General features: G+C 47.3%; 3 protein-coding genes across 3 annotated transcripts; 2 read left to right on the forward strand and 1 right to left on the reverse strand.

Moving 5' to 3' along the window:
• Positions 1 to 51: 51 nt before the first annotated feature.
• Positions 52 to 3873, forward strand: LOC117863948 (uncharacterized). The gene is made up of 7 exons (XM_034747881.2): positions 52 to 420; positions 913 to 1367; positions 1857 to 1971; positions 2098 to 2751; positions 2914 to 3009; positions 3289 to 3402; positions 3512 to 3873. The coding sequence occupies exons 1-7, from the start codon at positions 148 to 150 to the stop codon at positions 3782 to 3784; spliced, it is 1980 nt and encodes a 659-aa protein (XP_034603772.1). The 5' UTR covers positions 52 to 147; the 3' UTR covers positions 3785 to 3873.
• A 111-nt stretch (positions 3874 to 3984) lies between these two features.
• Positions 3985 to 6729, forward strand: LOC117863949 (guard cell S-type anion channel SLAC1). The gene is made up of 3 exons (XM_034747882.2): positions 3985 to 5079; positions 5174 to 5979; positions 6083 to 6729. Exons 1-3 carry the CDS (start codon positions 4552 to 4554, stop codon positions 6468 to 6470), a joined length of 1722 nt encoding a protein of 573 aa, XP_034603773.1. The 5' UTR covers positions 3985 to 4551; the 3' UTR covers positions 6471 to 6729.
• A 92-nt stretch (positions 6730 to 6821) lies between these two features.
• LOC117863950 (4-hydroxy-tetrahydrodipicolinate synthase 2, chloroplastic) lies at positions 6822 to 10038 on the reverse strand. The gene is made up of 3 exons (XM_034747883.2): positions 9835 to 10038; positions 8837 to 8917; positions 6822 to 7861 (listed from the first exon to the last, which is right to left on the reverse strand). Exons 1-3 carry the CDS (start codon positions 9957 to 9959, stop codon positions 6934 to 6936), a joined length of 1134 nt encoding a protein of 377 aa, XP_034603774.1. The 5' UTR covers positions 9960 to 10038; the 3' UTR covers positions 6822 to 6933.
• Between the last annotated feature and the right edge of the window lie 523 nt (positions 10039 to 10561).

Below are 10561 nucleotides of genomic sequence, written 5' to 3' on the forward strand. Positions count from 1 at the left end.
GAGTGTTCGGGGCATCGATCTCTGATCTAACGGTGCCCCCGTGTGCAGCCGCCTCTCACAAGCCACAACTAGTAGCACTCTACCGCACGCCGCACGGAACGTCGGATCCACGCCCGCACCGTCGCCGCCGCCTCCACCTCCTCCTAGATGGCGGCGGCCTCGCCGGAGAAGAGGCCTCCTCGCTCGCTATTCGACCTTCCCGCCGAATTCTTTGATTCATCCATCCTCCTCCGGGTCCACCCCTCCAGGCCCCCCTCCGCAGTTGAACCGTCCGAGCCCTCCCGGCCACCGCCGACGACTCAGCAGCAGCAGCCTTCAGAGGCTGCGGGGTTCAGGTGGACGTGCAACACCTGCGCTGCCGAGTTCGAATCGCTGCAGGAGCAGCGCGAGCACTTCAAGTCCGACCTACACCGCCTCAACGTATCTATCTGCTCCCTTCCTCTTAATTGGACTATGCGTCTTTCGCTTCTGAGTTCTAATTGATTGTTGGAATGTGTAATTTACGATGATAGGTATGATTGAAAAGGCTAACACTTTGTATACCAGCTAGTGCTGATGATGGCAGGCATTCTCCGGTAGCTATACATCCAATTAAGTTTGTTGTGCTGTGAGTTCAATCTCTTAACTTCGTCACACTATACGAAAGCACATAGTAAAATCTAATCATGTACCTGACAGTAGAGTATAAACTCATTGCCCTTGCACTGAAACAACCGTATAATGGAGCATCAGAAACTTTGTATTTTTTTCTAGCTGTCAGCTTCTCGCATACTCTGAGAATAAGCAGTTATATTCTTGTATAGAACTTAGGATTAAGAAAGAATATATGTCCTGTTTTTGTTCCATATGATCCAACATCTGTGTCATCTTATTGATCCTCTTGCATGTATTTTTGTTTTGGCATTCCCATAGGTTAAGTTGAGCATTGCTGGTAAAACTATTATAAAGGAAGAGGACCTAGACAAAGCAGATTCTGATTCTCTGTTTGACGATTTGGAGATATCCAGTGTATCTGGTTCGGAGGACGAACTAGAAAATGGACCTGCATCAGAGCGTGGACTCTCAGTTAAAGGCAAGGAAGAATTCAGGAAGAAACTTTATTTTCGGTGCCAATCGGGTGACACGATTTCTATCTGGAGATGCATACTGTTGAAGGAACATGAAGAACCAGTTATTGATCGCAAGTCTGGTCAGATGGAAAGTGCATCTTTTGTACAGGAGGATGAGATGATAAATAGGGTGAAGCGGTTGACATGTGAACCTCGTGATGCATCACATTTGAGGATTGTTCTACTAACAAGTGGTGGGCATTTTGCTGGATGTGTTTTTGACGGAAATTCCATCGTAGCTCATAAAACATTTCATAGGTAACGATATTGCCAGTTCCAACTTTTATGCATAAGAACCTGTGACCCATATCTCCTTATGAGTGTTCTGTAAGCCAATCATCCTACACTTTATGAAACAAATGACCTTGTAATCTCAAGCTACAACAGCATTCCATGTTGTGCTGGAGGACATTTTCATTAGTGTTGCATAAACTATAAACAGTTAAACACAAGTAAAAATGAGGGTTCGACTGAGAAACCTTCTGTTTTCATGAAATGTGTCTTTGCCAATGCAAATATAATTGTGAATCTTTTTATCAACAGAAGTTGCTTTCCTACTGCCTTTTCTATGTTCCATGTTTGTATTACATAATGTATTTCCTTTTGTTGAGGTGGCGTAATTTTGACTTTGTGGCTGATGGAATTTGACAGACTTGTTTGTTTGTTGAACACCTTTTATTGATTGGCTTTGCTTTGCTTTCTGCATGTTGATACTCAATGATTCTTGTTTGTCCATTTATTTTATAGGTATGTCGTAAGAGCAAAGGCTGGAAAGAGGCAATCTGGAAAAGATGCTACTGGCAAAGTTGCGCACTCAGCAGGCTCTTCTCTTCGACGCTATAATGAAGCAGCATTGAAAAAGGTGTGCTATATTCAGAGCAAAAAAATCCTTTTGGTGCTTGTTGACTTTTAACAGCTGATTGCAGTTTAGTTTTCACATTGCCTCATTTTTTTTAGGTGTGTTTCTTTTTTGTTTATCTTATTTCAGGAAGTTCAAGAATTAATAGTTTCATGGAAGCCATACTTTGACACCTGCGTTTGTGCCTTTATTTACGCTCCATCAAAGAATCGCCAAATGCTCTTTGATGGAGATAAGACCCAGTCAGTAATTCAGGCTTGTGATATTCGTGCAGTTCCGTTGACTGTTCATCGGCCCACCTTGAAGGAAGCTAAGCGGGTATATAGTAACCTAACACAGCTCCATTATGAGATGGAATGTCCAACTGCAGATGAAACCATACCCCGTGATGAAAGTGTGACAAGTGCTGAACAAAGTCAAGGGAAAAATAAGGAAGTGGCTGTGGACTCTGAGGAATCTATTTCTGACTTATCTGTCAGCTTGGAGTTGTTGAATAAGAATGAAGGAGTAACCGCACCATCATCTAAGAACGAAACAACACCTCTTCACGAGGCAGCTAAATCTGGCAATGCCCAGCTGACTTTGGAGTTACTTGAGCAGGGTTTGGATCCTTGCATCAGAGATGCAAGAGGAAAGACACCTTACTTGCTGGCTTCAGATAAGGAAATTAGAAATACATTCAGAAGATTTATGGCGCTCAACCTTGACAAGTGGGATTGGCATGCTGCAGATGTGCCTAGTGCACTTACGAAGGAAATGGAAGAATCACAAGCTGCAAAACAGGTGAGCTCTACGTGCCTGGAAAAACAATCTTGTTCTCGACTCCGTTCATGCATTTATAAACTTTTAAGAACGATTCATTAAATAAATGAGCACAACATAGTTGTATGTTTTTTTTTCTTTTGAAACAAGGTTGTGTGTATATTGACCCGCCTTTTACTACAGGCAGAGAAGGATGCCAAGAAGAAAGCACGTGCAAAAGAACTGAAGAAATTAAAGAAAGCAAGAGAAAAGGAGGAGAAGGAAAAAGAAAAGGCGAAGGTTAGTACTGATGTCCAAATTATCATGAGTAGATGTGACTGTATAAATTCAATCTATCCTGGTTGCTCATGAGTGCCTTAGTACTTTATTGTTTAATGTTGTGTGTACAATGAGTTTGTTGCCCCAAATGTTATCCCGTGCTTGCTGGTGTTTGTTGATGATTCCGATATCTTGTTATTAATTGGCTGGTGAACATTGCGGCTCATGAGTCATTAGATTACCTTTGACAGACGTTTTCATTTAGCTCTTATTTCTGTCTTTTCTCCTATCAAAATGTAGGCTCAAGCATCACAAGCCCAAACTTCAATGGGCCAAATGGCCAACAGAACTACTTCTATGCCAGGCCTTAAACCAAAGCATCAGACCCCGCAACAGATCCTTATTGCAAAGGAGGTATGTTCTAAAGAGGAACCATTTCACACCTTGAACAAATGTATGACAGTACCAATTCCAAACTGCACACGTGATTATACATTTATTCCCTTGGTGAACTTTTAATCAGGAGGAACGACAAAGGAAGCTAGCAGAAGAAAGAGAGAAGAGAGCAGCAGCAGCAGAGAGAAGACTCGCCGCCCTTGCTGCTCAATCTGCCGGCATATCAGGTGCGACAGCACCAGCAGCAGGAAACTCTGCGCAGAAGGCAGCGCCAGACGACAATTCCTGTTCCTGCTGTTTCGCTTCCTTGGCCGGCAAAGTGCCATTCCACCGATACAACTACAAATACTGCAGCACTACGTGCATGCATCTCCATTCAGAAATGCTGCAGGATGACTGAGGAAATTGTATGATGAGATTCACATGATTTTGTGATGGTATATTTTCCTCACAACAACAATAACAGGCCGTTCAACCAGTTTTTCATAATTTTGTTATGCGCATTCAAACTTCTGTGGTGCAAGAATTTTTTAATTCCGTGTTAATGTTCTTGCTTCATGTTAGTACACATTCCATTGAACCCAGCCGTGTCACCGTTCCTGATACACCTGGATTCCTGAATTGTCCGTCTAGCATCCCCATGCTGCGTCAGACTTGCCTACGTGTGTCTCGAATCCACCACAGGGCGCTTGCATGACAAGCTGGCAACATGCCCGTGAGCTTCTTGCCAATTGCCAACCTCGAACAGTAAAATGGCGGCCGCCGGCTACAAGACCTCTTCCTTTTTCAAAAATCACGGTTACATGTGCTCAGCTTCTCAAAGACTGCACCGCGGGAGCAGAATCACAGCCAATGGATTCCACCTCTCGTGACCTCGCCATCGGCGTCTTCCTTTCGAGCAAAAGCCACGGCCAGCAGCGATCCATCCCCTCCCCATCGACCAACCACTTGGACAGCAATGGCTTCGCCCACGGCCGTCTCCACGCATGCACGCCGTGGCGCGCCGGCCGGTGCACGTGAAAGCACCGCTCACGTTGACATACTGCCGCCATCGATCGATCGAGCATACATTGGCGCTGCACATAACACGATCAACGCTTCGTCCTTCGCATCGATCCCGTGGTTGCGAGCAGCTGATCGAGGGCGCGTAGCAGCTGCGGATCGGAAATGGCGGCCGATCCTTCGTCCTCATCGACGGGGCAGCACGCGGCCGACATCCGCGCGGTCCCGCCGGAGGACGCGAGGCAGACGGCCATGAGCGGGCCACTCCGTAGCGAGCGGAGGCCGCCGCCGATGCAGCGCGCCTTCAGCCGGCAGGTCTCCCTGGGCAGCGGCGTGACGGTGCTGGGCATGGACAGAGGCGGGAGGAACGGCGGCGGCAGGGGCCAGCGCGCCCTCCCGCGCAGCGGCAGGAGCCTCGGGGTGCTCAACCACAGCGGCGCCCTTGGTGGATCCGGCGGCGACGGCGCGGCGCGCCGGGGCGACTTCAGCATGTTCCGGACCAAGTCGACGCTGAGCAAGCAGAACTCGCTGCTGCCGACGAGGATCAGGGAGTCGGACCTCGACCTGCCGACGCACGTCGAGGACCAGCCGTCCGCCGGCAGGCCGGCGGTGGCGGAGGACCCGCTCAACAAGAGCGTCCCCGCCGGCCGCTACTTCGCGGCGCTCCGCGGCCCTGAGCTCGACGAAGTCCGCGTACGTATTATCAGTTGGTCTCTCCATTCCTTCCCCAATCCCCACATGTGTCTAGTGTATGCACGATGAACATCTGACACTTGAATGGCTGCAGGATTACGAGGACATCCTGTTGCCCAAGGACGAGGTGTGGCCGTTCCTGCTGCGGTTCCCGATCGGGTGCTTCGGCGTGTGCCTGGGCCTCGGCAGCCAGACGATCCTGTGGGGCGCGCTGGCGGCGAGCCCGGCGATGCGCTTCCTGCACGTGTCGCCCATGATCAACGTCGCGCTCTGGCTGCTCGCGGTCGCCGTGCTCGTGGCGACGTCCGTCACCTACGCGCTCAAGTGCATCTTCTACTTCGAGGCGATCCGGCGCGAGTACTTCCACCCGGTCCGCGTCAACTTCTTCTTCGCGCCGTGGATCGCGGCCATGTTCGTCACCCTCGGCCTGCCCCGGGCCTACGCGCCCGAGCGGCCGCACCCGGGCGTGTGGTGTGCCTTCGTCCTGCCGCTCTTCGCGCTGGAGCTCAAGATATACGGGCAGTGGCTGTCCGGCGGCAAGCGGCGGCTGTGCAAGGTGGCCAACCCGTCGTCCCACCTCTCGGTGGTGGGCAACTTCGTCGGGGCCATCCTGGCGGCGAGGGTCGGGTGGACGGAGGCCGGCAAGTTCCTCTGGGCCATCGGGGTCGCGCACTACATCGTCGTGTTCGTGACGCTGTACCAGCGGCTGCCCACCAACGAGGCGCTGCCCAAGGAGCTGCACCCGGTGTACTCTATGTTCATCGCCACGCCGTCGGCCGCAAGCCTCGCCTGGGCTGCCATTTACGGCAGCTTCGACGCCGTGGCGCGCACCTTCTTCTTCATGGCCATCTTCTTGTACATCTCCCTCGTCGTGCGCATCAACTTCTTCCGCGGGTTCCGGTGAGCAGCCGACCTTGTCCTCTCTTCAAATTCGATTGCTCTCTCGTCGCCGCGACCAATGCAACTGACTGAGTGTTTGCTGTGGATGCATACGTTGCCGTAGGTTCTCCCTCGCGTGGTGGTCGTACACGTTCCCCATGACCACGGCGTCGCTGGCTACCGTCAAGTACGCCGAGGCCGTGCCGTGCTTCGCGAGCAGGGCCCTCGCGCTGAGCCTCTCCCTCATGTCGACGACCATGGTCTCGCTGCTGCTCGTGTCCACGCTCCTGCACGCGTTCATCTGGCGGTCGCTCTTCCCCAATGATCTGGCCATCGCCATCACCAAGGACCGGCAGAACGGCGCGGTGGTGAAGCCGAACAGCAAAGGGAAGAGGGCCAGCAAGAGGGTGCACGACATCAAGCGATGGGCCAAGCAGGCGCCGCTCTCCCTCGTGTCCTCCATCACCAAGAGCAACTCGGCGGATAAGGAAGAAGAGGAGAAAACAGAATAGAAGCAGCAGTTAAAAGACGCACATTACCAGGAGCCGGGATCATGTAGAAGATTCAAGATATATTATACTACACTATAAGCTAGAAGGAATATTTTTCACAAGTATAGGATTAATGATGTAACAATAATAATAATAGTGATAGTTAGACTAAGGATCTGGTAGGGTTACTAGTTTCTATGTCTGTCTCTACCGTTGCTTGAAATCCAAGCCACCATATACAGATATACTTATAAAAGCCCACATTGAGTATTTGTAGATATACTAGCTTTGTACAATAGATCCAGGCTATTTATATAAGAAACGAACTACCTAGATCAACAGAAAACTGTAATTGTAGTATAAGACAAATCAGGATTCTTAACAGACAGTAGTTTTATTCACTAAAAGCGTGAAAATCCTCATAACACGATGCTAGTTTTATTCATCAAAATACTTAGGATCAACAAGCTCACTTACTAATAGTCTAATACCTACTGATCAAAATGAAATCATCATCATCGAGAATCCGTGCCTCTTTCTGCCCCACAAAGTTCTCCCGTCCAATAGCTTCAACAATCTGGACAAACTCCATCCTCTTTTCAAGAGGAAGGGGAACATACGGCAATCTGAAAACGGGCCTTGCCACCCCGAGCTGAGCAAGAGCAGTGTTGAGAGCGATGGGATTCGGTTGGCAAAATAACCATTTCATCAAAGGCAACAACTTCTCATTTAGCGCTGCATTCTCCCCTTCATGTATGAGACTGCGCATGAGACCAGGAACAAGGTTGCTTGCTACAGAAATGACTCCAGTAGCACCATATTTCCACCTAGAATCATGGCATTCATCATCGTTGCCACTCCATATTGCTATACCCTTGTCAGTATAGCACTTAACCCTCTCGTGTCCAACACATTCTTTCACACCTGCCATGGTTGAGTAACCTGAAACTGCTTCAATAACTTCAGGGGTAATATCCTGGCCACTCCTTGATGGCACATTGTAAATTATAGTTGGACCCATCGGAAGCACAGCCTCGAAATGAGAGATCAATCCTTCAGTTGAGGTCTTTCCGTAGTAAGGATTGATGTGGAGAGCTGCATGCATGCCAACAGCAAATCCCTGCTCTGTAGCATGAACAGCCTCTCTGGTTGAGTTACTTCCTGTGTTACCTATCACTTTAATTCTAGTGCCAAAGCAGTTAAAAGTATGCCCAATAAGCATGATGTGTTCATCCCAGCTCATAAGGTGGCCCTCTCCTGTCGTTCCACCAACTATTACACCTTCAGCACCACCCTCTATCTGCATGTTTATCAAAGAATCGTATGCTTCGAGATCGAATCTTCCATCTGGTAAATAGGGGGTTTTGACTGCTGTGATTAGTCTTAGACTTGTGATGTCGCCTGTAGATGTCCTGTACCAAAGACAGGAATATCATGCTCAGTAGCAGATAACATGTATCAGAGGTTGTTTGGGGAAAAAAATGTATCAGAGGTCTCATATACTGGCGCACAAACATTAAGATCCATGTGATTACTGATTAATAAGCTAAGATCACCAAACATAAAAATACCAGTTGCAGTCACCATACATTATATAGAATGACTTCATCAAGATGAATGAAATCAAATTCCCTAAAAAGATGAACACAAATTCAATAAGAGAACCGTTGTATTGACTATATAGCTATTCAGATACATTGTCCAGACAAGAGAGTTCACATTTGAGATGTGCTCGTATACCAGTGGAGAGTCCTCCAGATGAGAGTGACCCTGGCAAGGCTTGAACCCTTGGTCCCACGGGGAAAAAATAGAGGCCTTGTTGTGCTCCAGGTAAGACCCAGCGTTCGGCCTATTCTTACTCTTAGCAAATGCCCATGGAACGCCCATGCTCAAGTTTTTTTAGGGAGTTCACATTTGGTATTTTGAATAGGCTCTTCCTCTACAAATTGCAAACTTATAGAGACAGGGGGTGATACACCATAGTTTAGATTAATTTCGCAGGATTGGCTTCATGAAAGTAACAAGAACATATTATGTTTCTCATCAAGTAAAATATTATCCGATAAGAGTGTATCATGGTATGGGAAAGTTAACTTCCAGTTTCAATTGGCGATTGGTATGAATATTGATGGATTTCTTTTTCATGACATTGTAAGGTTTCACCTACACAAGTTCAAAATAGAAGTGCAGACATATCCATAAAAATATGTATTAGTGCAATATCTGGTACAAAAGCGACTTTACTGTTGTTAAATTAATATACATGGCAAATTTCATTCATAGTTGACAGCTCATCTATCAAGCAGAAAATGCAAGAAAATCTACATCAAACAAATTAATTAATGAACCAAAGAATGTCAACACTTGTTTTGAACTGAACAAGTTACCGATTTTTCACTTCACTACTTCGCATTGGAAGATAGTTATCTAGAGTGATGGCTGCCACTGGAAACTTCCCTCTGCCAGTCCTGCACAAGTAACAGTGTATTAGAGAGGCTGTGTTTGGAAGTGAGGAGAATGCAGAATTGCAGATGAGTGAATTAAAAACTGGAGGCCACTCCTTCAGAAAAGCAAAGTTTATTAAATATCTTCAGTAGTACAGAGACACCAAAGAAAGCTTTAGGCAAGCTCTGCACTCTCTTTGGTCGCAAATACAGCCAAACAGCTGAAACTTTGACTACCTCACATCTTTAAAAATTGAGACAGGAAACATGAAAAACATACGACTAGATTTTTCTGAAAGTAGTTCTTGCAATTATCATTTGTTGGGGTTTTGAAAAATTAGTTGCATTCAGATACAGTGTCATATATAACTCCAAAATAACATGTACCTGTGACAGGAGGGTTTTATATTGTAGACTAAACGCAGAACTATGTACAGAGAGAAAAGCATCATCTAGAATAAAGGAAGCGTGAACTAGTAGGACTGGCAAAGCATTCTAGTCCCTACCAACAAGGCATCGCCTACTAGTTGAAGTCACATAACAAGGCAATGGTACACACGGTCCAAGTCAAGAGCTGCCAAACGTTGGTATGCAATTCTCCACCATCCAAATCCGGCTTGCCGGCATCTTTGATCTATCTCTGTGCAGCTAATTGATATTCGCACATCAATGAATCAAGCGATATTTTGCAAACAAAATGAGCCGACTATTCCTGAGAATATGGAGTGGAGTCCACGATTTCCAATTGCAGAAGTGAGCAGGCGGGCTAGGCAAGCAAGTTAAAGAATGAGATTAGCGCTGCAACTCATAGTCTCATACTGCAGCCCCTCCGTATACCCCCTTCAGATGGTCGTTCGAGCACGCCGAACGCATGACAAATTGACAATACACAGATTAAACTGAACAAATGGCAGAAGATCGAGACTTCAGAGGTACCAGACCTGTGCGGGGCGACCGCGGCGCGGCAAGGCAGTGCTAGCCGCGACGCCGACGCCATGCCCAGCGCCGGGGCCTCCTTCCAGCCGACGAGACGGACGCCCGGGTTAGCCGTCGTCGGCAGCGCCATGTTTCTCCGGGGCGAAAGAAAAAAAGCAGCCACCCAGGCAGGTTTTTGATGCGGACTGAAGTGACCTGTTGACGCCGGTGCTGCTGGGCTCTCGGTTTTTGACGGCTGGCGGGCGAACGTCGGCGTCGTGATAGACCGGCGGTCCGGGCCCATGCTTGACGCAGTGACGACGACGGAAATGGAGAATTTTTTTTATTTTTTTATTTTTTATTTTAGCATTTTGCAAAATTATAGTTAAATAAAAAAATTGTAAATCTAGACCCGGTGAAATGGCGGAAGGAGTACTGCAGCATCCTTACCGCCGTTGCAACCGGCGGAATCTCCCACCACTCTCGACACTGCACTTGCATGAAAATTGTAGACCTCAACAAGATCTACAACTTTGTGGTCGAAACTTTTTTTATTTGATGTCATATTGGTGCTCAAATAATCGACATAAGTTCCAGATCTAAAATTCGAATTTTAGATCTGAAACAGGGCAGCACACTTTAAAAAATGATAACTAATTTATATGAGCTCAGATAGAGATAAGTTTTATATGAAAATTGTAGTACTCGACGAGATTTACAACTTCATAGTTCAAACTGTTTTCATTTGAAGCT

This window comes from Setaria viridis, chromosome 7 (genome assembly GCF_005286985.2).
Source record: "Setaria viridis chromosome 7, Setaria_viridis_v4.0, whole genome shotgun sequence".
Lineage (NCBI taxonomy): Eukaryota > Viridiplantae > Streptophyta > Magnoliopsida > Poales > Poaceae > Setaria > Setaria viridis.